Source organism: Ursus arctos, unplaced genomic scaffold (assembly GCF_023065955.2).
Source record: "Ursus arctos isolate Adak ecotype North America unplaced genomic scaffold, UrsArc2.0 scaffold_19, whole genome shotgun sequence".
Taxonomy (NCBI): Eukaryota; Metazoa; Chordata; class Mammalia; order Carnivora; family Ursidae; genus Ursus; species Ursus arctos.
The window spans coordinates 26,723,697-26,749,820 of record NW_026622863.1 but is presented as its reverse complement, the minus strand read 5'-3'; the positions used below and the strand labels follow the sequence as shown (position 1 = coordinate 26,749,820).

Genomic DNA, 26,124 nt, shown 5'->3' with positions numbered 1-26,124 from the left:
CTGAGTGCAGAGCCTGCTTAAGATTCCCCTCTCCCTCTGCCCCTCCCCCTCCTCATACTCTAAATAGATAGATAGATAATATATTTCTTTAAAAAAAAAGAAAAAGAAACCATAAAGGGAAAAGAACTAAACATTCAAATAGTTTAAAATCAGTAACTTTTATTCATTATAAAATACTATAATAAAAATGAAAGACAGACCACAGGCAGCAGAAAATGTCTGCTACAAAACAGCAAATGGATGAGTATCCAGAACATAAATATCTTCTACAAATCAGTAAGAAAAAAAGATAATTCAACCTAAAATGGTAAGAGATATAAACAAGCAATTAACAGAAGAGGGAATCTGAATGAAAAGAGAATCATATGTAAAGAGATACTGAACATTACCAGTAATAAGGAATATAAAGTTTAAAACCACAATGAGATCCTACTTCACATCCAACAGAACGGTGAAAATTTCAATGTCTGATAATACCAGATACTGATAAGAATATGGAGCAATGCAGACTTCTCTACTATAGGAATGTAAACTAGTACAAACAACCTGGAGAACAATTTGGCAATTGCAGAGCTGAACATGATTATACCTCTAAACTAAAGTTCCTCAACCTCAAAACTAATGAAATTTTAGGCTAATTATATGCTGTAGGGGGCTATCTTGTGCACTGTAGGGTATTTACCAGCGCCACTGGCTTCTACCCATTAAATGATAGTAGCATCCTCCCAGCTGTGATAATCAAAAATATCTCCAAACACTGCCAACATCTGACAGGTAAAATAGTATTTTAATAATAACAATAATTTAATAAGATTTTATTTTGTAAGCTAAGTAGATCAAGGCATTTACTAAACCTTATAGATGTTAAATACTGCATAATAAAATTTTAACACACATGCACACACACCCTGGGAGAAGTGGTATGAAGTGGAGGAAAGAAGTCACCAAATGACCATCTTTATTTGATACTTGCAAGTAAGAACAAGCTGAAGATCATGTAAGTGATAGAAAATGGCCATGAACTGAGAGAACTCAGGATTCCAAGAAAAGGCATAAGAAAACACAGCAAAATAGAGAGTGCATTTTAGGTTTAAACAGATTTCAAACAACTTATTAAATTATCTGAAAATATACCATTTTGAAAAGGATTAACAAAGTGAAGGAAGGCCAAAATCTTTTTTAAAAAAATATCCAAGTACACAAGAAAAAAAATGACATACTAAAAGTTAGCAAGGAAGGTAAAAATATATATGGCTAAGCAAACCACAAGAAGCTAAAACAAATGTGAACACCACAGCAAGTGCAGTCACGCACATTACCAATCAAGTATAACAAGATATTCATATAGTTCTAACTTTTAGAACTCTAATCTAGTAATTTTCTTACAATTTCCATTTTCAAAACAATTTTAGAAATGCATTCCCATGGGGTGCCTGGGTGGCTCAGTCGTTAAGCGTCTGCCTTCAGCTCAGGTCATGATCCCAGGGTCCTGGGATTGAGCCCCGCATCGGGCTCCCTGCTCGGCGGGAAGCCTGCTTCTCCCTCTCACACTCCCCCTGCTTGTGTTCCCTCTCTCGCTGCCTCTCTCTGTCAAATAAATAAATAAAATCTTAAAAAAAAAAAAAAGAAAAAAGAAAAAAAGAAATGCATTCCCATGGAAAATCAGAGGCTACTCAAAATATATAGCCAGGATTATGGGTCCCTAAGTCCCTCAGATTTTAGCTCTTTCCTCCTGTAAAGGAACAATAAGTAGTTTTGGGAAACAATGGAAACTCACTGCTCCGGTTCCCCTAAAAACACACACTAAATTTATTTCTTAATTTCCACTTACTTAAATGACTGTGCATTAGGATATATGACTGTAATGATGGCTTAAAGAATATAAAACTCAAAAATCTTTAACCTAATAAAGAAAATGGGGAAATGCGTTTAAAACACATGATGAATAAGGAAAATCCAGGCTCTTTTGACATTTTATCAGTTTGCTTTTTCATGTAACACTAGGAAAGTAAAAACGTAAAAAGAGAAACAAAATAAAACATTAAGACCCCATGATATTAAGCGTCTGCCTTCGGCCCAGGGCGTGATCCCGGCGTTATGGGATCGAGCCCCACATCAGGCTCCTCCGCTATGAGACTGCTTCTTCCTCTCCCACTCCCCCTGCTTGTGTTCCCTCTCTCACTGGCTGTCTCTATCTCTGTCAAATAAATAAATAAAATCTTTAAAAAAAGAAAAAAAAAAGACCCCCTGATAAATGAGTCAAGATACAAAAGGAATATGCAAAAAAGAAATTCATGTGTAATACAAAAATATATGTAAATGTAACACTCCCTGTGATTGAAAAAAACAAAAATTAACAAAATAATAGGGCCAGTCTTTCACCTGTTAGGGTTTTTAAAAAATGATAATACACAATACTTACGACTGTACAGTGAAACTGGTAGACAGATGCACTGAGGAAAAGATAACAACATTTACTAAGTGCATACTACATGTCCTGCATGTACTGAATAAGTCACCATCCCTCATAAAGAGCTCATAAGGTAAAGTATTTATCATCTTTTTAAAAATTTTTTTAAAGATTTTATTTATTTATTTGACAGAGAGAGACAGCATAAGCAGGGGGAGCGGCAGGCAGAGGGAGAGGGAGAAGCAGGCTCCCCACTGAGCAGGGAGCCCGATGCAGGACTCGATCTCAGGAACCTGGGATCATGAACCGAGCCGAAGGCTACTGCTTACCCGTCTGAGCCACCCAGGCACCCACATCCTTTTTTTACTTTAAAACATTTTATTTTTAGGTAATATACATCCAAGGTGGTCTCGAACCCACAACCCCGAGATGAAGAGTTGCATACTCTACTGACTGAGCCGGCCAGGCACCTCTCATTCTTACTTTAAACAGAACCAGAAAGACTGAGTAACTTGACCTAAGAATGTAATCCAAAATAAGAGGAAACAGATGTAATGATGATATTTGTTGAGGCATTAGTTACAAGAAAAATCTGAAACATGATGTCCAATAGTAAGGAATTGAGTAAATAACAATGCAAACTTTTTAATGCAATGTTAGACAACCATTTAAATTATAATTGTGAAGATTATGGACTAACATGGAAATGCTAATATGTTAATAAGTAAAGTGAATCACCTATACACTATGTTTTAACTAAGGGGTTATTTTTGCTTTTCGATAGATCCAGTAGAGCTATGGCATCTGAGGATCTGAAACTATTTGGGAATGACTCAAAAGTATATACACATCAGTAACATTTTGAAATTTTGTTAAGACATGAATATAAACCATAAGCTCTGGGAAGAAGCTGTGTTAGGAAAAACCATTTAGCCTCTGATAGCTTGTCTAGATGACCATTCAAAATCCTTATCCTATGGCTATTTTCTATTTGAGGTCACACATGCAGTAACTCACCATTATACTTTTAAAGAAATCACTTAAGATAGAAATTATATGCTATGGTGATACGCTTGGACTTGGGGGTTCATAATGTCACTGAATAATACATCAACAATTACTAACGTCTACTACATATAAACAAACATAAGAAAAAAATGTTTCCAAATGAAAAGTTATGTTTGAATATTATCATCATGGATGATTTTCTCCCTCCATTGCTTTATTAAGAGGGCGAGAGGAAAACAGGTTAACATCTGTCCACCCTCCACAAGTGGCCTTGGCTCCTGAAAGCTTATCATGAGTAGAAAGAAACATACAAAAGTGATGTCTTAGGACACTAACTAAAAGCAGAAGTGACTTGAGATATATTTCTTTTGTCGCCTGAGAGTCCTTTCTATCTTAAATACTATGAGAGCAACTTATCCTCCCAATATTAAAAATTAGACTTTAAGTATTCCCTGTGAATTAGCTCTAGAATACTAGCATGGCAGTTTATATCCCAGATGCTGTGAAGATTCCATTCCTACTTCTCACTCAGCCTCTCCCCTCTTTAACTGATTCACATGCCAGAAAGACTATGTTCAGTGTATTTTTTCCCCAAGGCCTTTATAACCTCAGCCAAGGCATTAAATAACTCCAGTCTGGTCTCACCTGTAAGGTTGATGTCTCCCAGCAAATCAAGAAGTTCTCCACCAGCAGAAGCTGGTTTGCTTGTAGGTGCAGTTGGAATAACAGGTGTTATGTCATTTCCTCCCAACAAATCCAATAAATCATTGGCCTATACAAGGAAATAATATCTCAATTCATTAGTCATTTGTCTAATCTGCAGCTAAAGCAAAGCTCTTTCAACACTTAAAAATAAGGAAGAGAGCCATCGATCAATCCAGGAACACTGAAGGGAATCAGCTGAGAGACAGGTTATAAGGAACTATAAGATCACAAAGATTCCCAGATAAGCGAGTGAAAAGCTACCTGGCTGGTGGGCTGTGGCCCAGAGGGTGGTGGTTTGGTCTCTAGTGGAGCTGGCTCTGTCTCTCCATTTGTCTGCACAATCTCAGTAGGGCCATTTGTGGTCACTTTTTCCATGACAGGCATTCTCTCAAGCAGGGCAGACCTGGAAGAATCTGAAGTGGTTAAATTCTAGGCAGTTAACCTAGATTCCCTACCCAAGACAATCACTGTTACTATATTGGAGTCAAACATGGACAGCCATCTCCCCTCCCCACCCTGTAACACACACACTAAAATAGAAGATGGATTACAAGAATACATGACCTAAATTCCTGGCTGGATTAAGGGCAGGCAAGAAACCTTGAATAGACAAACTGTCCACCTAAATCCCGAGAGACTGGGATTTCTCAGTGGTAGAGAAATTGGTATGAAAGAAAGGCAAATAAGTAGGTATTAACAATTTCCAATCAAGATGATACTGCATAACAGAAGTGGAAAAAAAGATCACGCCTCACAAAGCTAAATATTGGAATGAGATTCTCTTGAAAAAAAAAAAAAAAACAACTCCCACTTCTTAACCAAATAAAATGGAAAATGAAGCAAACATTTCATACCAAAAGAAAGGGGAGAAGGTGAATGAGAGGACACAGCTAACTTATGTCTTTACAGGGTAGGCAGAATAGAAGATGGATAAATAAAAGCAGTCAGCAATTAGGACTAAATAGAGTTGTGGTGTCCAGTTAGTAAAGCACGAGGAATAAGTCTCCCTTGCGGATTATCATGACAATCTGCTCAGGATGCTAACAGCTACATGCATTGCTTAGCTTCTTTCACTTACCTCATATGGTCATATTTCTTAAAAAGTGCATTATATTCTACTGCCCTCTGCTGGAGTTCCACATCAATGCTGCTTCCATAGATTGAAACCACTTTCTTAATTCGGCTTTGGGATAAAATGACAAACAAATTCAAATACCCAAAAGAAAAATCACAAACAAGCAGAGAAAATAAACAAACCAGTTTTCTGGTTAAAAATCTGAAATACTCCTCTTTCCATATCTTTTCAAAAACAAAACACCTTTCCTTTGTCTTCTTTCATCCAACATCTACCTCAACACCATCATTTACCACTATACTTGTTCTAACTGTATTGCTAGATTTTGTCTGTTAAATGTCCCATAACCTAAAGTTTGCTAGAAAAAAGTACCAATTATTAATTTGTTACAAAAGAAGTGTATAATGTTCATTCTCTTCGTTAACAACTTTAAAATAAGCTTTTATCAACAAAGGGTTATTACCTGACAACAAATTCTTCTAGTTCACAATTTAAAGAGTTAGTAAAAACTACCATTTTCCACAGGGCCTTACAGAAAGTCTAAGAGAAATAAGTCTGCCTTAAATATGCCTGGCTGGGAAACTAATCCAATTGACTTTTATTCAAAATAGTGAAGAGCAAAATTTAAACATTTAACCACCAAAACCTTCATGATTTTCTTCCTCTTCAGACATCTCAAAATACTATAATAAACCAGAACCTTTATACAGGGAAATAACTTCTCTACTTTAAAAAAGAGAAAAGGCATTAGAAATCAGATTTTAAAAACATAACTTTTTACCTTCAAAATAATAAATGGTGGGGTGTGAGGATAAGAGGGAGCAAAGTATAGATAAAATAAGGATGAACCACAAATTAATGATTATTATTGTGGAATAATAGGAATGTACAATTCATTTAACTATCCTATTTTTGCCTTTGCTTGAAATTTTCGTAACGAAGAGTTTTTAAAAATTACAAATAACACGTCCATCCTACTTTTTCTCCATACTCACTTTACAGTACAGGTGAATCGAGTAGAAAGCTTCATAATGGCAGTGAGGGCATAACCTCGGGTCACAGAGGTGGACATATTAGAGATTAAGACACTTTCTAAAATATCCAACACTTCATCTTCTGTTACCTGGGGAGAAAAAAAAAATGTAGGGTGAATTCTAACAGTAAATATCTAAATCTGATATCAAGTCACAGGATGCCCCCAGAAAGACAACTCTACCATCATTACCAAAACTTCTAACACAATCTGTGCTTTGCCATGGTAACTGTCCAAGCTGATCCATCAATCAGAAGCAGGTAGGAGGGAGGTTTAAAAAAAAAAAGAGTGGAAAATACCCAGAGGGGGCTGAGAGACACATTATATTAGTTTCAAGAGGCAGAAGTAAGGAAGAAAATAAAAGGGGGATAAATAGAGTTCAAGTGTTGTTGCCATAACTTCTCCTAAAGCCAGTCTTTTAATAAGCAAATGCAGACATGGATATGTCTGATTTCTTCTTATCAAGCCACAGGGTAGGAGAAACAATATAATTCAGTCTGATGGGGTAAGGAGTAGGTCTGCAGGTGGTTTTAAAATCTCACATAGGGCTAGTAAGTTCCATCTCAAAACTGTTAAGTTTCCCAATATAATTCTGGCATTAACTTCTTTAACAGGTTTTCAAGGAATCAAACTCAACTCCTCATTAAACACTATCCTCCTATAACCAAAGCCACTATTTTCTCCCCTCCTGAAAGAGTAACAAAGGGTACCTGAATAGGTTCTTCCTCTTCACACTGGCCTGATACAAGAAGATCTCCATATTCACCTATACACCATGCAGCCACTTGTACCAAAGGTTGCTGTCAAAAGAAAGTCACCATTTGTCACCATTTGGTTTTTAATCCTTCCAAGGACTAACGCAAATCACAGGTCATCTAATCATAAACGTCAAAACCAAGGCACATCTAGAGTGTTAGTAGTAAGAACACACCAGGAACATAATGGGTAATTTCCCCACCAAAGTAGAAAGTACGTACTTGAGAATAATCACCAAGAATTGCTTTGTACAAGCGCTGGACAGTATAGGCGTGCATTTCCACACTATTGGTTATTAACTGGATCAAGTTGGGGACTGCATCATCACGAACATAGCTTCCTGCCTAAAAGGAAATGCAGTTACCCTTAGAAACACACCATAATGATAAGAAATGTTAGCTATTGCTTTTATTCAAAGGAGACTACTACAAAGCATCCTCAAAGATAAAACTGGTTCCAATTCTCAGGTTTATACACGCAGCTCAAACTTCAAAGTCTTACCTATTCAAATGTCTTACTTATTTAAATGAATATTCTTTTTTTTTTTAAGATTTTATTTATTTATTCGACAGAGATAGAGACAGCCAGCGAGAGAGGGAACACAAGCAGGGGGAGTGGGAGAGGAAGAAGCAGGCTCACAGCGGAAGAACCTGATGTGGGGCTCGATCCCACAACGCCGGGATCACGCCCTGAGCCGAAGGCAGACGCTTAACCGCTGTGCTACCCAGGCGCCCCTTAAATGAATATTCTAAGTTTTTTAATTTTATAAAAAATTTTAAAAATCTCCTCTGTCAAAGTAAAAGTAAAATACAAAGGACCTTTATACATTTGAGTAGAAAAGAAAGACCTTTCCTACTCAAAACAGATTAGGTTTAAGATTTCAAAAATTTAAGAAGTATATTCACTGGGAACTTAATTACAACAACCTCTCCCTTCTCCCAACTCCCCAACAAAGTTAAAATCATATGGGCTAACTACAGAAGCCACATTACTCTGGGGGACTAAGAGGGGAGTGTATATCAATGGTCCAAAAGGGTGGCATTTTTTTTAATTTTTTTTAAAGATTTTATTTATTTATTTGAGAGAGAGAGTGCATGCACACAGCGGGATGGGGCAGAAGGAGAAACAGACTCCCTGCTGAGCAGGACCCTGGGATCATAACCTGAGCCAAAGGCAGATGCTTAAGACTGAGCCACCCAGGCACCCCCCCAAAAGGGCAGCATTTAAATAAGAATTAAATAGTAACCTTTTTAAAACTTCAATTTATTTAAAATATCACACTGTCCTTTAAAAGCTAGAGTTTATAAAAATTACAGAACCATTCATCCCAGAAAGGGGAAATATTTTATATTTAATCATCCACACTTTAAAAACAAAAACAAACCTGGTCTCTTTAATGTCCTCTTGACTAGCAGAATCTGAGATACTATTTGCAACCATGGGACACAATAAAGCTATTTAACCTACAAGGAAACTAAATCTTGGCCTTGTCAGAGGATTATGATAACCAAGCTGTGCAGGACATATAAACAGTGGAACCTGTGCCTAGTATCAGGCACCTTGATCAAGCTCCTGTTGCTGGGCAGAGGAGTGGATCTGATTTACAAGAATGAGACCAAGAAAAAGGAAAAGGAAAAGGAGAGAGAGAAAGAAAAAGGGAAAGGAAAAGAAGAGAGAGACAGAAACAGAAAAACCCCAGGTGATTGGGATACACACTCCTGCTAAAAGCCAGAGAGAGAAGTTTGGGGAAATGGTCAAAAAGGAATGGAGAGAAGCTAAAAAAATAAGTAATTTGTTTTACATTCTTCTTCCCTAATGGGAAAAAGCAGTGCTGTAAGTAAGAGGAAGCAAAACATGACCTAATTGACGTTTATACACCACTTCATCCAACAGCAGAAGATATATTATTCTCAAGCTCAAATGGAACATTCACCAAGACAGACCACATTCTGGGCCATAAAAAAAAAAATCTCAAATTTATTTATTTTTATTTATTTAAAGTAGGTTCCACATCCAACGTGGGGCATGGACTCATGACACTGAGATCGAGAGTCATATGTTCTACCAACTAAGCTAGACAGGTGCCCCAGAAACATCTCAATTAAAAAAAATAAAAGTCAGGGGCGCCTGGGTGGCTCAGTCGTCTAAGTGTCTGCCTTCTGCTCAGGTCACGATTCCGAGGCCCTGGTCTTGAGTCCCATATTGAGTTTCCTGCTCCGTGGGGAGTGTGCTTCTCCCTCTGCCCCTCCCACCACTTGTGTTTTTTCTCTCTCTCTCTCAAATAAACAAATAAAATCTTTTTAAAAATAAATAATAGAATAAAAGTCATACAGGATTTAACTAGAAATCACTAACACAAAGATAGCTAAGAAATCCCAAAATATTTGGAGATTAAACAACAAATTGGGGTGCCTGGGTGGCTCAGTCATTAAGCGTCTGCCTTGGACTCAGGGCATGATCCCAGGGTTCTAGGATCGAGCCCCACATCGGGCTCCCTGCTCCGCTGGGAGCCTGCTTCTTCCTCTCCCACTCCCCCTGACTGTGTTCCCTCTCTTCGCTGGCTGTCTCTCTTAACAAATAAGATCTTAAAAAAAAAAAACAAAAAAAAACTAAATAACACATAGATAAAAGATAATTATAGACCAGTATCTCTCACCAATATGGATGCAAAAATCCTAAAAAATATATTAGCAAATCAAATACAGCAATGTATAAAAAGACCTATCCACCATAATCATGTGGGATTTATTCCAGGTATGGAAGGTTAGTTCAACTTTCAGAAATCAATTAATGTAATCCAGCACATCAATAAGTTAAAGAGGAAAAATCACAGGACCAAAATAAGATTATACAAGTCAATTAGAAAAATGAAAAGCAGGAGCATTAAAAAGAATGGTTTTGATTTTGACAATATTTTTCTTCAAGAGCTCTTTTTTCTTCATTTAAGCCTTATAAAAACCAACAAAATGTGTCCTGATTCATAGCTTTTGTTAAAATATAATTTCCCCATTACTGCATTTATTAACTTTTTACAAAGTTAATTCAAGTAAATTAGAAAACTAGCATGTCACAGACAGAATTCCACAGCAACAAATATATACACACACATCATAATTTCAATGATATCATTCCTTCCTACAGGTGTTTTATATCTTGCTTAACCAATGCCCATTTGGAGACTTGTATGTATTTCCAGTTTCCTCCCATTATAAACAGGACTGGGATGAACATCTTTGTACATACGTTTTTGTACACTTGTCCTTTAATTTTTCCAAGATAAATTCCTAAAAAGAGAATTAACGAGTTCAAAGGTACAAACTGGGGCGCCTGGGTGGCTCAGTCAGTTAACTGGCCAACTCTTGATTTCCGGAAGTATACTCCGGAAAGACGGCACCATATTATACCCAATATGAAGTGGAGAGTACTGCCTATTTCTCTATTTCCTAACTAACACTAGGAATTAGATTAAAAAGTATGACGAGTGAAAAACGATACCTACTCTGTAATTTTACTAGTAAGTAAAATTTCTTTTTTTCTTTTTTTTTAAAGATTTTATTTATTTATTCGACAGAGATAGAGACAGCCAGCGAGAGAGGGAACACAAGCAGGGGGAGTGGGAGAGGAAGAGGCAGGCTCATAGCGGAGGAGCCTGATGTGGGGCTCGATCCCATAACGACAGAATCATGCCCTGAGCCGAAGGCAGATGCCCAACCGCTGTGCCACCCAGGCACCCCAAATTTCTTTATTAGTAAGCATATTTGTCAATGTTAACCAGCCATTTCTTTCTTCTTTTGTGAAATGTCTATTCAAATGCCAATTTTTCCATTACAGTGTTTGATTTTTTCTATTAATTGTAAATTATATATAGATTAAAGATATTAACATGCTGTCATATGTTAAGTGTTTTTCTCCTACTTGTCATTTGCCTTTTAACTTTGTAGATTTTTTTCCTTTTGCCTTACAAGTTTTTCTTTATGGTACCTACTTCTGTGACAGCAATTAGACATAGATAGTTATGTTTTCTTTATATGCCACTACACTTTCATTTTGACTGTTAAATCTCTAATCCCTATTAACCAAATGATAAACATGGAAGCTCCAAAACTCTGGAAGACTGCCAAAGAAATACTATCTTATAAAACCATAATTTTAAATTCAGAATAAATCTCGTCATTCAAAACCCTCCAATGGCTTCCTATATATATTTAAAAATTTTTTTTCCAAACTCCTCTGAGGCCCTATATAATCCAGGCCCTCCTTCTGTCCTCCCATTCTCTGCCCCTCATGCTACTGGCTTCACTTGCCTTCTTATTGCCTCCAAGCGGGCCACACTTGTTGCTACTCAAAGGCTTTGCAACACTTGCTGTTGCTCCAAACCTTTGCATGGCTCATTTCACTGAGCTCTCTCAAGTGTTACCTCTTCTGAGTGACCCGCCCTGACTACTCTACCTAAAAAACTTGGCCCATTGCCCCATATTCCACTCTCCCTTGCCATCACTATAGTCCTTCATGCTGCTTCAGTGTTTCTCGTAGTATTTTTTCTTGCCTAACAGGATAGTTCGTATTTTCCCATGAATTTCCTATCTCCCCACTAGAACTAGAATGTAAAGCTTCATGAGAACAAGGGCTTTGTCTGCCTCATTAATCAGCACATCCAGCACTTAGTATACGTTGACTAAAAAAACACTACTTACCGTTGTCAAAACACGCATAATTGTGTCTATATGCCACCTTTTGGAAGGTGCATACCTGCGGAAATAATGGCACCAGATGAAACAATTGGAACCTGTAAACTATTCTGTGCTCAGTGACTTTAAAAAATACTGTCCCATAGTCTTTTCTAGGTTTACTGGTAAAGTGATTATTTTTGGACACATCTTACCTTCAAATCTAGCAGCTACCCCCATTTCAAAGGGTAATGAAATGGTACACAAACTCAGATGTTTCACATAATAACTGTAAAAGGAGTTACTGAGCTGAGACATGGGACTCCATCTCCAGTTTTTCGGAAAACATATCATAAAGACAAAGCAAGAGGACAGAGAAGAAAGAAGAAAGGGGCTGTCCCCAGACCCAGGCAACACCAGGGCTAGAAGCTCATGCCCTTACACTCACGGTGCAGAGAGAAGAAATCATCATACTGCTAAAACTGAGGTGCGTCTTCCTAACAGTTTTACACAGAACCACAATTTAGATGCTATGATGCTATAGTTTTTCTATTCTCTACCAAAAAACCCACAAACAAACAAAGGCTTTTCTAGTCTCTTCTTCATAGATGAGAAGTTAAAGGACAGATACAAGAGGAGATTTTATGAAAGTAGGGTTCTTTTTGGTCTTAGCATACATAAATACTGGCTGGAATGGCCTTCTAATGAAGCAAATTTCTAACTGGGAGCCTGAAATAAACATTACACATTTTAAATAGGTTTACAACATTTTCCCCATGTTGTAAAGATGCTTTCAGAAAGTCCCAAGCATCTTTTACCAATAAATGTAAACATTAAATCTTACTTTTCTGCAGCAAGAAAGATTCCAGATGCACAGTCTGCTTTAAATTCCGGCTCACATGAATCCAGAAAATAAAGTAATTCCTTCATCATGCCTCGGATATTATTCCCATTTACCAAAGCAAAACTCAATTCCATTGCACGCCTTGCAGAGGGAAAAAATTTAAAAAAAAAGTTATGGTATTTATAGTAGGAATGAAACAAAGACCCAGGTGTGTTGTTTCTGAACATCAAGTACGGGCTGATGTACTGATGTCCTTCCACAATCTTGTGATCGCAACCTTCGTATACAAGATAACCAAAGTTAACAAGGTTAGTTTTAACATTTTTAATCTTTATTCAACACTTTTCTTCTAAAAGCTCTAAAAGATACACTGCTTATGACCAAAAATGCAGTTTGGGTTCAACAGTCTATGAAGAAGAAATTCAGAACAGTTACAAGGCTCAAAAAAGAGAAGCAACGAAATTATTACTAAATGATAATACCTCTTTGCATTATTCCTTAAAAATGTGATAAAGCCACCATGTTCTCTTTTTATTATATCCACTTCTGTCCAAAAATGATATAACAGTATACATCAAAAGATATATAGAAAATTGGAATAAAAACACACCTTGAAGGTATTATACTAAGTGAAATAAGTCGGAGAAAAAATGAATACTGTATGATGTCACTTACACCTGGAAGGTAAAAAAGTCAAAAGCATAGAAACAGACTAGAATTGTGGTTACCAGAGTCTCAGGGTTGGGGTGAAAGGGGAGATGTTGTTGATCAAAAGGTACAAACTTCAGCCATAACGTGAGTAAGTTCTGGGGATCTAACGTACAGCATGACAACAACAATGAACAATAACAAAAATGTATTATATACTTGAAAGCTGCTAAAGGGTAGACCTTATATATTCTCACCACAAAAAAGAAATAGTAACTATGTGGTATGATCCAGGTGTTCACTAACGCCATGGTGGTAACTACCTCACAATATATATCAAATCAATGCACCGTACACCTCACACTTACACGTTTGTGTTAATTTTATCTCAAAAAAGCTGGGTTGTGGGGAACAAAAGAGAGAATGAGGGCTTTGCAAAGGGAAAAAGGGCATGTGCTATGCAGGCAAATAAAAGTTTCCGTAACTGCCTATCAAAGTCGGCAACTAAGGCACAACGGAAATATTTAACATATAAAAGTTAGAAGATTACTACATGAATCTTTTCATATTTGGTCAATGATTTTAAATATGGTTTATAAACTGACTTTCAAAATACCAATTTAACAAGTAAGAAATACTTTTATCTTAGCTAATCTATAAACAACATTCAATCTTTACAGGAATACAATAGCTAATTCTTACACAGTGCTTAAGTACTTTATATATAATAACCCAGTTAATCCTGCATAACCCTTTGAAGTGGGCACTCTTTTTTTTTTTTTAAGATTTTATTTATTTGAGATAGAGAATGAGCAGTGGGGAGGGGCAGAAGGAGAGAGAGAGAAAGAGAAAGAGAGAGAAGCAGGCTCCCCATTGAGCAGGAAGCCCAACCCGGGGCTCGATCCCAGGACCTGAGCTGGAGGCAGTGCTTAACTGAGCCACCCAGGTGCCCCTGAAGTGGGTGCTCTTGTATTTCCATTTTACATATGGGACAAATGAGGCAGAGATAGGTTAAGTAACCAAACCAAGTTTAATAAAGACAGAGCCAAAATTTGAAATGAGGCATTCGGGCTCCAGAGTCCGAGCTCCTAGTGTGAAACAGCCTGTCAAGGAGACACAGGTTTTACTTTCGAAATGCAAAGCCCAGTCATGAGCAATAGAGAAAGAAACAACACAAGAGGAGTCAGAAGGTCTAATTTCTATTCCCAGGTCTGCCTGTACAGGGGCAGGTTTAAAGGAAATCATCTGATTTCTATGGGACTGTATTTTAACTAATTTGTTAAGTGGGGATAGAAATAATCGTCTAGTCTGTCTCGCTGGCTTGCTCTGAGAATCATCTGAGAGGGTGCTTATAAATCCTGCGCAAAGCACCTCCCACTGTCAAAAAAAATCCTGGGGCACCTGACTGGCTCAGTTGGTGGAGCATGTGACTCTTGTAGGGCTGTAGGTTCGAGTCCCACGTTGGGTATAGAGATTGCTTAAAAATAAAATCTTCAAAAAAAATTTTTTTTAATTAAAAAATCCTGTGCAAAGCAGTGAGTTACTGTTGCTGAGTTTAGGTCTATCTTTAGATTGTTCACGCACTTAGCATCTGCTCTCTGCAAATAAAAGGAACTCAATATCAATAGATATTTGCTAAACGAATGGTTTCAGATATCATTTCAAATCTAATTTATTCTGGATTTAAACATACAACCAGAAGTTCACTGAGGCCAACTACAACTAGGTTTTACAAACAGCTCCAGTTCTTCCAATAGATTCAGTAGAGTTACTCCAACCGGGAAAAGAATTTATGCCCTTTCAAAGTGCTATCTGCTGCCTAACAATCATTCGTAGATGCACTGTTCTAAAAACCACAGCTGCTTCTAGAAGTACTGTGAGAAAATGTGTGCTGTCAGCAACTGAGTATCAGCATTGTGATAAAACACTTAGCCGATGGATCACTCCACATTTTCATCCTCCAGCACACAGCGCACAGTACCTCTGTTAAGCAGACTTCTCCCCAGTCTATCTGTACCTGTCTGTCTATCAAAGATGCAAGGACAACTTTGGTTGTGCACAAAAGTGCACTTGTACTTTGGTATTCCTTATTGGCCTTCTTCACTGACCTAACCTTCTCCCTGCCAATCCTTCCTTAAAAAGGATTTACTCAGCTGAGAGTTCATCTGTGAAAATCATGACTAAATAAACAAATGGCAACATTCTCACTCTCAGAACTATTATGACGTTATCGGGGGGGGGGGGGGAGAAAACTATCAATAATCTGTTACCTTTTTATTGAGACATCCAAATCTTTCAAGCAGTCCACAATCGTGCTTCTGTGCCTCTGTACTGCGTTATGATCTGTCTGCACAGTCTTCAACAAAGATGTCAAAGCTACATATCTGGATGAAACAAAGTCGCAAAAGGCAGAATTAAAAATTCAGGATAGTTCTTCTCTACTTAAATAATGACAAAGAAGATGTCTAATGACTAAATATTTTTAAATATTTAAAAGACAAGACTGAATTAGTGAGTATAATGGTAATATCTTAAAGGCATAAAAGACACTATAATCTTAAGTAGTGGTAACCAGGAGAATTTAGATTCGTATTCATGGTCAAGTCCATTTAAACTTCTAAAAGTGACTGATTCCATTCTTTCAAATTCTTCCAAGTAGTACAACAAAATAAGCGCATAGTATGCCTTTCCTTAATCCCAAACTGCAAGAGGAAATGATTTCAATGTTACCATTTGTATTTTCTTTGCTTTTATTTGATACCGGTACCAAGACGAACCCTATAAAAACCTGAGTTTAAGATTGAAGTATTTAAAAATTCTTTTGGAAGGAGGAGATAATTCAGGGTACCACAATGATTATTTACACATTTTTAAATGCTCACTTGATAAAAAAAAAAAAGAACATTTTCTCCTGATTAAAACAGGAAAAAGGACAAGCAGGATATACTACACGAAGGAAAGTAACAAAGTAAAATACTGATAAATTCATCTATTTAAAAAAATTAGCTGAAGTTCATAAACACATTCCAGGTTTGCAACACAAAATGTTCTATTTTTCTTCTTAATTTGGAGCAGAGGTCAGCAAGCCACAGCCTCTACCTACAAGACTCTAGCCCTCTGCTGTGTGGTTTTATAAATGAATTTTTATTGAAACACAGCCACTCATCACTTACACAGTCTATGACTGCTTTCACACCAAGATGGAGAGTTTGGAGTAGTTGCCACAGAGACCTTAAGGCCCACAAGTCTAAAACATTGACCATCTGCTCCTTCACAGAAAAAGTTTGCTGACTCCTAATGCTGACAGTGTAAACAAAAGTAAAAGTTAAGTCATGAAGCAAATCCTCAAATTCTTTACAAAATAGTAGTTTTAAGATCAGACTACAAATAAAAATCCTGAGTTGAAGTTCTAGATAAGTCACTCGATACATGCACGGTCTTGAGCAAAGTCACTCTTGAAAACGCTGAGTTTATAATACCAAGATAAAAGATATTTTCCAGTTGACTTACCTAATATTCTTGTCATTGTTCAATAAGAAACGACCCAGGATGTTTATGGCTAGGACCTAAAGAGAAATAGCATAGGTTAAAATCTAAGAAAATTAAACACTTATGTTGGTTAAGGATCACCTCCTGGCCTCGGATTGTGCAAACTATTTAAAGGTGATCGTTTGTATTTCTATAGATGGCTAGCAAAAAACAAAAACAAAACTAAACTAAAATCTGAAGGCAAACTCATAAAATCATATTCTATTTCAACAGTAATTGCTGGAAGATTATGTTTTAAAGTTTTTATACTGTTAGTGGAAGAACAATATTGGCACAGCCTCACTGGAGAAAAATCTGGCAATAATCATACATATTTTAAACATCTCCTCTGCTTCAACAATTCCACTTCTAGAAATTTATCTGAAAAACACACTTGTACATATGCACAAGAATCTACTGCAACACTATCTGTAATCACAAATGACTGGAGACATCCTAAGCGTCCATTACTAGCAAATTTGTTAAGTACACTATGGCACATCCACACAACAGAGTACCATGCAGCCATTAGGATTCTGACACAAGCTACAACACGGATGAACCTTGAAGACATTATGTTAAGTGAAATAAGCCAGCTACAAAAGGACAATACTCTATGACTCCACTTATATGAGGTATCTAGACAGAAAGTAGAATGATGGATGCCAGGCGTTAGAGGTAGGGAATAATGGAAAGTTATTGTTTAATGGGTACACAGTTTCAGTTTGGGAAGACAAAGAAGTTCAAAAGATTCATGGTGGTGTTGGTTGCAAAACAATGTGAATGTACTTAACGCCACCTGAACCACAGACTTGAAAATGGTTAACTTTTATATTATGTATATTCCACCATTTTTTTTAATGGGAATGGTCTCTATACATGAATATGGACTACCTCCAAGATAATGTTAAGTGAAAAGAAGAGTAAGGTGCAGGACTATACACACACACACACACACACACACACACATATATGTTGTTATTTTGCTTGAAAGGGAGGGAGAGGAAGAGAACTAACCTAAGTTACTTTGGTTAAGTTATCTGGATACTGGAATGTTAAAGACAAAAAGAACTGTATACATTTAAATATTGGACTGTATTTAGTAAATCTGTTACTTTCAAGGCTATGAGCTAGCGACTCTTATACCAGTAAGATTGAAAGAATGAATAAATTCATGAGGGGGAACTCTCCTTACAGAAGAATTCCAATTATTTAATGAGGAAAAAATGAGGCAAATAGAAAAGTATCACTGGAACACCACCCTAATAACTACTGCAGACAAGATGCTCTGATGGATATTAAAATGGGTGGGCAAAAAGTATGAGAATAGAGTATCTGCATAGTCTCAAAAGTGTCTCCCTCAAACTATTTTTAATTACAAAGGAAAAAATAACAACTTTACAGTGAAGAGACATAACAGACACCACCTTAACCAAATGATCAAGGTTAGTATCACCAGTAATGAGACAAATAGAGAACATGTACCTCCTGATATGATACTGAGCACATCACTTCTGTGGTGGTCTTGCCAAAAAAGCATGACCTCAATCTAATTATGAGAAAATATCAGAGAGGCCAAATTAAGGGACATTCTACAAAGTAACTGATCAGTACTCTTCGGAAGTATCAAAGTCATGAAAAGACATAGAAAGATGGAGGAACGGCCGTAGATTGAAGGACACTAAAGAGACATGACAATTAAATGCAATGTGGGATCAAGGATCGGCTCCTCAAACAGAAAAATGGCAAAGGTAGAAAAACTAGTGAAATCTGACTCAATTCTGTAATTTAGTACGGTACCAATATTAACTTCTTAGTTTTGATAATTATCTCTAGTTATGCACAATGTTAACATTAGGGGAAACTGAGTGAAGGGTATATGGGAACTCTGAACTATTTCCACTATTTTCTGTAAGTCTAAAATTATCACCAGAACAAAAGTTTCAAAAAGTGGGGAAGAGAAGAATACATATGTACAGACACATTTTCTCATTTCTGAAAAAATACATGAGAAAAGGATTACGATATTCCCCACTACAAGAATGTGAAAGCTACAGGCAAATATTTCCCTCCCTATACACCTCTGGTACTGTTTTAGTTTTTTTAAGTGTTCATTTCTTTAAACACACACACACACACACACACACACACACAAATATTTAAGAAAAACAAATTAACTCAAATATGATGTCTTGTTTGGAGTGATGAATACAATTCAAATCATGGCTCTAATAAAAGCTTATTTTGAAATGTTTTCTTCACTCAACAGTATCTATATGTCTAACTATACCTAAGAGCTTCCAAACTTTATTATAATAAATATTAAAAGACTTCAATGGGGGCGCCTGGGTGGCACAGCGGTTGGGCGTCTGCCTTCGGCTCAGGGCGTGATCCCGGCGTTCTGGGATCGAGCCCCACATCAGGCTCCTCCGCTAGGAGCCTGCTTCTTCCTCTCCCACTCCCCCTGCTTGTGTTCCCTCTCTCGCTGGCTGTCTCTATCTCTGTCAAATAAATAATAAATAAAAATCTTTAAAAAAAAAAAAAAAAAAGACTTCAATGGAGGGAATGATAGTTCAGATACCAAAACAAAGCATTATACATTTTGCATCACTTTCCTAAAATTAATTTCCAAATGCAATTCATTTCTAAAGTACTCAAGTCTAAGTTATTTATTCTGATTGAAATATTTAGGGAAAAGATTAAAAAAGACTTACTCGCAGTCCACTCTCTGACTTAATATCCATGATAGTCAAAACCGTTTCATAAAGAATAGCATTTCCTACATTTTTACTAGTCTCCGTATTTGTGGCAACCTGAAAAGTCGCAAGAGGGCAGTACGTAAGTGATAAAACAACACTTCTGAAAAATATCCAGAGGTAACAAGAGACATTTTGTGACTGATTACAGCCACCAATGAGGAAACACAAATAAACACTACTCCATCTAACCGCCATCATTCTGCTCCCCGCTACACTAAAATGAAGATTTAATATAATGCAGATTGAGTCTACTCACCTGTGCTAATATATCATTCATAGCTTCACTTGAGTCATCATCATTTCGTCCTAAAATTCTTAATAACCGCAAAATTCGTACCTAACGTGCAAAACATGATTAATGTCAACAAAGTATGCCTGGCACAAAGGAACTTACTTGGTATGAAACTCAAATAACTTAAATGTTAAGTCTCAGATCCCATTAGAAATGCTCAAAATTCAAACAGAAGAACTTCAATAAACATTACCTTTAGAGAAGTAATAAATACTTTAATGTCTGAATGAACTAATTAGACAATCCACACTTCATCACTCCACAGCTAAAGGATACCCACCACCCAGAGAGCTATAATATATTGATAAGTCAAGTCTCTATGCAATAGATATTACATATTACAACTATAATTTTATTCTATTAATCTAGTACAGAACCATGTCACTATTCACTTAATGTAATTCATTTAATCAGTTAACTATCAAATTTCTACCGACACAAATTTAAAGAGGAAAGAAACAATCTATTCCAAAGTAAGTATTAAATTCATTTCTCAAAAATTTTCTTTCAACCTCACCTGCAAAAAGGGGTCACTGATACCAGAAACATCATGTTCTGGTGAATATCCCGACATGATGAGGTTCTTTAGAATACGAACTAATTGGGGCACAAGCTGCAGAGAAGAAAGATACATCAAAAACAGTGAACATCAAAGAATTTCTCATGAATAGGCAGGTAATTTGGCTTTAAAAAAAGGGTGGTCTGAATCTAAGAAAATTCTACTGATACCATATGCTGGCATACTGCTGATGCTTGATAAATATAACTTAGGAGTATTTAGGCCAAGAACACAAGAAGGAATATGTATTTTATCTGAATTAAAAACAAATGACTTTTTTACTCCAGAGTTATATATGCAAAGATACTACAAATAACAGGCGGTCAGAAAGCCTATGGGAACCAAGTCAAACAGATGCCTACAGGGAATACTGCATTTCTACTTCTACAGAACTTGACATACCTACGTAACACAAACATGTTCGGTTTTTATCCATTCAAACACTTGGATATAAAACATTATCACCAAAAATACTGGTGATCTTATTAAAATTACAGTTTTAAAATACACTATCTCAAACAGAGAAAAAAATTCTTTCTCAAGACAGGGCTAGTTAAATTCTTTTCCAACAAACAACAGGGAATACAAAAGCCTCCAACATTGACCAAGTGGAAAAGACACATGAAAAATTGTATTTTTCACCTTAAGAAGATACCAAGGCCATGAATAATTTCCTTTCTCTATTCTTAACTCATAAGATAAAATTTTTGGTAAAACTGTATTTCAGCACTTAATTACACACTTTGTTTCCTGCTTTCTTGTCTTATCTTGTTAATGAAACTATACATTCCTTATGGTCAGAATTCCCTCTTGTCCTTCCTTTATTTTGTCCATTAGAGATGTAATACATAGTAGAGGCAATTTTTTGGCTGAGCTGAACTTTAAAATACTTTATTTTTTTAATGCTTCAAATATTATCATTCATTTCATTCTGCTGATCAAGCACTTAATCTTAAATCCTATTTCAAAATGTGTGCCACAATGGGAATTTTTCCAGGCTCCAACTAAAAACTCAATTTAACTACATAAACAACTCTAATCACTTAAAATTAAGAAAACAAGTGTCCAAAGTGAAGTGAATTGCATCTCTTTTGGAGGCAATCAGAACAGCCCCAACCAATTCGCTGCAACTCAATTACTTTTTCTCACTGTGTTCTGGCTCTGTTCCTCCTTATGCCTCAACTCTAAAAGGGGATCAGGATCGAAACAAAGGCCAAGGTATGCCCAAGGAATGCACTCACAACACTGAGGCCACTTTTAAATATAAGAACATAATCTGTATGAATTTAAAGAAGTTTGGCCATAACACTTCAGAATTAAGTGATTCATAAGCCATCTAAACAAAATTCTAACTTGGACAACTGCAAGATTAAAACAAACCTAAGTTATGGTGACCTGTAAATTCTAAACAGGATCCCCATTAAATCCGTCAACTGTGGGCAGATTTATATTAGAGGTAAGAATAATATAAATTTGTAAAGTGCTTTAAAATGTAATAAAGCCGGGATCACCTAGTTACCAAGCTCTGCACAAAAAGTGGCTCACCCTGCATCCTTCCCAATGGCCTCCTTTTTCGTACTACACATGTCCCTAATTATTTGTTTAATCTGATTTCTTGGAGAAGTCTTTTTTCCTTGGGCTACTAAATTCAGAAATTTTTTTATTCACTGACAAAAGACCAGCACACCACATAAAATTGCCCTGAGACAAAAAGCACAAATGTCTAAATGTTTAACATACAAATTCTTGGAACCCAGCTTTATTTTTCAGACAAAATGCAAGTCACTAAAACTTATGACAAGACAAACAAAATAAGGTGACAAAGGGAAAGGCTGCAGCCATGAAAATCAGTTGATGCCCTCCCACTCTACCTCAAAATCCTTTTCATATCCCACAACTTTCAGGCGAGATTAAGTGCAGGTAAGGGGGAAATAAAAGCTCTACGTCTGAACTGAGAGCTTAGAAGTACATACAGAGCTTTTTATAAAGTATGAGGTTACCCACACATGGTTCTAAAATATCTACTTCAAAAAGAAGCAATGTTTTGTGCCAAGGCTCCAAACTGATCTGGAACTGCCATCACCAAAGCCACTGGTGGCTTTGAAACAATTCAAAGTTTCTCAAGTGAAGATGAAGAAAAGGCAGAGAAGGAGGCTTAGAATTCAGGAAAGGCTGCAACTGAAATCCAAGGCTGACTTTGGAGTGAGGAGTTTAAGTGACAAGACAAAAACTGGACTAGGGAGTTAGCCAAAAATGCTAGAACAAATAACTCAATAGTGTTACGCACAGCTTCAGCATTAGTGTATTTTTAAAAGCCACATTTGTGGATGGATGCACAAAAGCTACTAAGGACCTAATGCCAGCATGCACCATCTAAAAGAGGGTTAATTCTTACCTTTTCATTCTAACATACAGCAGGATTCCAAATAGACAACAGGAACAAAACATACAAAGCAAGCATTAGGGACAGATACGGGCCTCATACTATTTTACAATAATTTAATCAAGACATGAACATCTAGGGGGAAAAAAGCCAAAAAAAGAACTGCTAAAGAGCCTCATTAGATCTAAATACAAAGTAAGCCCCAATTTATCAAGTGATCAGCACCTTATAAAGGAATTAAATGCATGTAAGTACCCAAAGTACAGTCTTTCCCACGCCTCCTTACTACTATATTCTAAAAAGCCAGTGAAGAAAACAAAAATTTCCACTCCAGAATGCTGTAAGACAGGGAGGGGGGAACTTAAGAAAGCTAGACTTCAGTCACCGGTCAATAGTCTAAAACGAATAGAAGGTGACCCTGTGTTACATAAAAGCAATGTCAAATTTCACTTTGCAGTTTTCACCTTAAAAAAAAAGAATTTTACCTGCCTTTAAAAACACACCACACACACACACACACACACACACACACACACACACACACACACAATTCCTGCTTGTAATTTGACCTCAGGTTACATTTCCTGACTTCAATGTGAAAACAGCAGATAAAGCATATAAGAGTTTGGTAGGTCTGCCAACACTGAGAGAAGACTTCTATTATGAAAGGGAAGACACAGTACTACTGCCAGTTCTTATATGCCTAAATCTGGCTTCCAGCCCTACCACACAGCAGGGCTGGTCAAGTCTTTTATTCAGCTCCGTAACTTCCTTTCAAAAGAAAATTCGTAAGTGAGAAAATCATGTACTTTTCAGGAAAATCATTTTTCAATCAAGAAAGGCTTAGGCATACAGAATGGTACCTACCTTTCTGAAATGTGCAAGCATGTCTGGGCTTCGTTCACACATTTCTGTGAGGAGGACTACAGATGTGTGAAGGACACCTGAAATGTAAGAGCAAACGAAAACTAAAAATGAGGCTATATATTATTCAACTTCATAGAACAGGGCTTTGAGATCCGACGGTCAATTCCAAAAGGACTGTTGCTACTTTTGTTTTTTAATTTCCTGAAGAAGCTAAGCACTGAGGTAAATACAAAGGTTTAATAGATGCCTGATTTAATACTGGTCAAGTCAATTAAATAATTGACCAAGGTAATTGCTAAAAAATGAAAACCAACACAACACACATGTCTCTCCATCTGAGACTACCTGTAAAGGCATACTCAGTCACTATAAGCTAGGTATCACCTGCCCTGTACTTAATAAGCTGTTAGCTGAGATCTGATCATTCAAAAAGTAAAAATCTTATTAACATTTTAAATTTCCAGATAAAATGAATCAAAACTCCAAGGTAATTATGGATGACAAAGTGAATATGCTTGTTCCAAAGTAAAAACAATAGTTTCCACTAACAAGAAATAAGTACCCTAACCACTCATTTGTTCAACAAGCTTATTTTGAGCCTTCTAGGAACAGGACCGAATTAATAAAATTAAATATACCTTATCACCTTTTCTCTAAGCATTTAGTAGGACACATGAATTTTCTTTATTCAGAACTTGTTTCACTGACTTCAAAACAAGAATAAAATGTTTGGGAAAGAATAGCCATGTTCCATTTAATTTCTCTCAAGTTTTATATAAATATATCTGAGTACCCATTATAATTTCCTGTTGCAAGTAACCTAAAGATTTTCATAAATCTTACACTCCTACCACAAGGCAATAAAAAATAATGTTTTTTCTATTATAAGACAGCCAGAAAATCAAAGTGTTTTACATATGAAAAGTCAAGGCTAGGATCATTTGTGTATTACACTATTATTAACTTAACACAGTATTTTTAATATAGTAAAAGAGGACCAAAAATGAAAACCAAGTTTACTACGAAAGAATCAATCTCTAATTATAAAAGTAAGACATCAGAGAAGAGAGATCTGACCTATCAGCCCTTCCTGGAAAAGTGTCTAAGCACAGTAAAAAGGCAAGTCCACTGCACTCAAAGAGAAGGCCCAAACTGCCTGAAGCCTTTTCTCTTTCCTCTTTTCCCTCAATACTTCGCAAGCACATCCAAATCACATTACCATGGTTCTTTTCATTCAATAAATTTTTTGTTGCTGGTAAAAACATCTCCATAAGTTCAGGAACCTTCCTGATGACATGAACAGCACATAGTGCTGCCTATAAAGAAAAAGGACAAAAGATTTATTTCAATTAAGTCAGGACAAATAATCTTACAAAAAATAACACCAACAAAAAAACGTTTAGTTTTTAGTTCACCTACTGAAAGAAGAAAGAAGTTAGACATCAGATTTATTATATATTAACTGGTTACGACTTTTCAATTTATACTATTTCATTAATGAGAACTTTTAGCTCACCTGTCCCTTTGTTCATGTATTACTAAATAAGTGGACAAAAACTTCCTAGACTAGACCATGGTTAACATGAATTTATCAAACAAATCAAATATAACTTCTGTGGAGTTTTACAGAGTAAAAAATAAAGACTTCCCATCTGTGATACTCATTCTTCTAAGACGACCAAAAGGTTTTATAAAAATACCATGCAATTTAAAGATCTACTACTACTGTTACTTTTAATACCTGTATCTTCCCCAATTCATTCTCTGCTGATATCAAGAAAATCATTTGATAATTAACTAGCCTCTACTGAAGAAAAGATGGTCTTGGCTTGTTCACTGGAAAGAAAGGTACAAAGACTGATTTTGATTACGCCTGCCAAAAGTAACCGTAACTGCTATTTGTTGGAGTTAAATACCACAAAAGTTTAGATAACAAGAAAAGATTTCAGCTAATTCTTCCCAAGTTATGTTTGGAGGAAAAAAGATATTTTTTCCAATCCACAGAAGTGTTTTATTTAATGAAATAATGTGCTTTCTGAATAAGAGCAGCCCACTCATACTTTAAGAGAAAGCACTGGCTTTGGTTCACAATCATCGTTAACAGTTCGTGATCCTGGAAAACAACTTGGCCCTTGCAATGTCGTTTCACACCATTAATGTGGAGGCACAGTGAATGTCAACCAGGCAACAGTTAAGTGTTCACTTCTTGGAAGTTCTAAATTTTATACCTTTGTTTATGAAGGTTACAGGGTTCAAGCACAATTTTAAAAAACATAAAATGTTTGTATCAACATATAAAAGTAAGAGATTAGGATCAATGTCTTCCATTACTATTCCATTTAGATATACCAATTTAGAAAGTGTGTTCCAGATCATTCTCTAATAATTATCTAGGTCCCAATGGAACTGCACTTCCAGAGACTCAAAGGCACTAATACAAAGATATGGACATTAATTATTAGAATAAAAGTAAATTCTTAAAGTTCTGTGCATTATCACTTTGTTTAATATTCTTTAGAATCTGGTAAATTAGGAAGTAATAAGGTATCTAGGATATCCAGTAACATTTGTTTATAAATCATTTCCTTGA

General features: G+C 36.3%; 1 protein-coding gene and 1 non-coding gene across 2 annotated transcripts in view; both read right to left on the bottom strand.

Moving 5' to 3' along the window:
- Positions 1-26,124, bottom strand: part of AP1G1 (adaptor related protein complex 1 subunit gamma 1) — a 71,773-nt gene that overhangs the window by 6,700 nt on the left and 38,949 nt on the right. Inside the window, exons 5-19 of the mRNA XM_026495159.4 lie at positions 24,754-24,850; positions 23,535-23,611; positions 20,243-20,338; positions 19,690-19,770; positions 19,389-19,487; positions 16,657-16,712; positions 15,417-15,530; positions 12,499-12,639; positions 11,682-11,736; positions 7,209-7,331; positions 6,942-7,031; positions 6,194-6,321; positions 5,202-5,306; positions 4,385-4,526; positions 4,064-4,190 (exon numbers count right to left, since the gene is read on the bottom strand). Coding sequence (XP_026350944.1) covers positions 4,064-4,190; positions 4,385-4,526; positions 5,202-5,306; positions 6,194-6,321; positions 6,942-7,031; positions 7,209-7,331; positions 11,682-11,736; positions 12,499-12,639; positions 15,417-15,530; positions 16,657-16,712; positions 19,389-19,487; positions 19,690-19,770; positions 20,243-20,338; positions 23,535-23,611; positions 24,754-24,850 — 1,531 coding nt within the window. The remainder of the gene's footprint in view (positions 1-4,063; positions 4,191-4,384; positions 4,527-5,201; positions 5,307-6,193; positions 6,322-6,941; positions 7,032-7,208; positions 7,332-11,681; positions 11,737-12,498; positions 12,640-15,416; positions 15,531-16,656; positions 16,713-19,388; positions 19,488-19,689; positions 19,771-20,242; positions 20,339-23,534; positions 23,612-24,753; positions 24,851-26,124) is intronic.
- On the bottom strand, positions 15,032-15,116 carry LOC113252590 (small nucleolar RNA SNORD71). Its single transcript, XR_003314941.1, has one exon. It is a non-coding gene; the product is annotated as a small nucleolar RNA SNORD71 (small nucleolar RNA).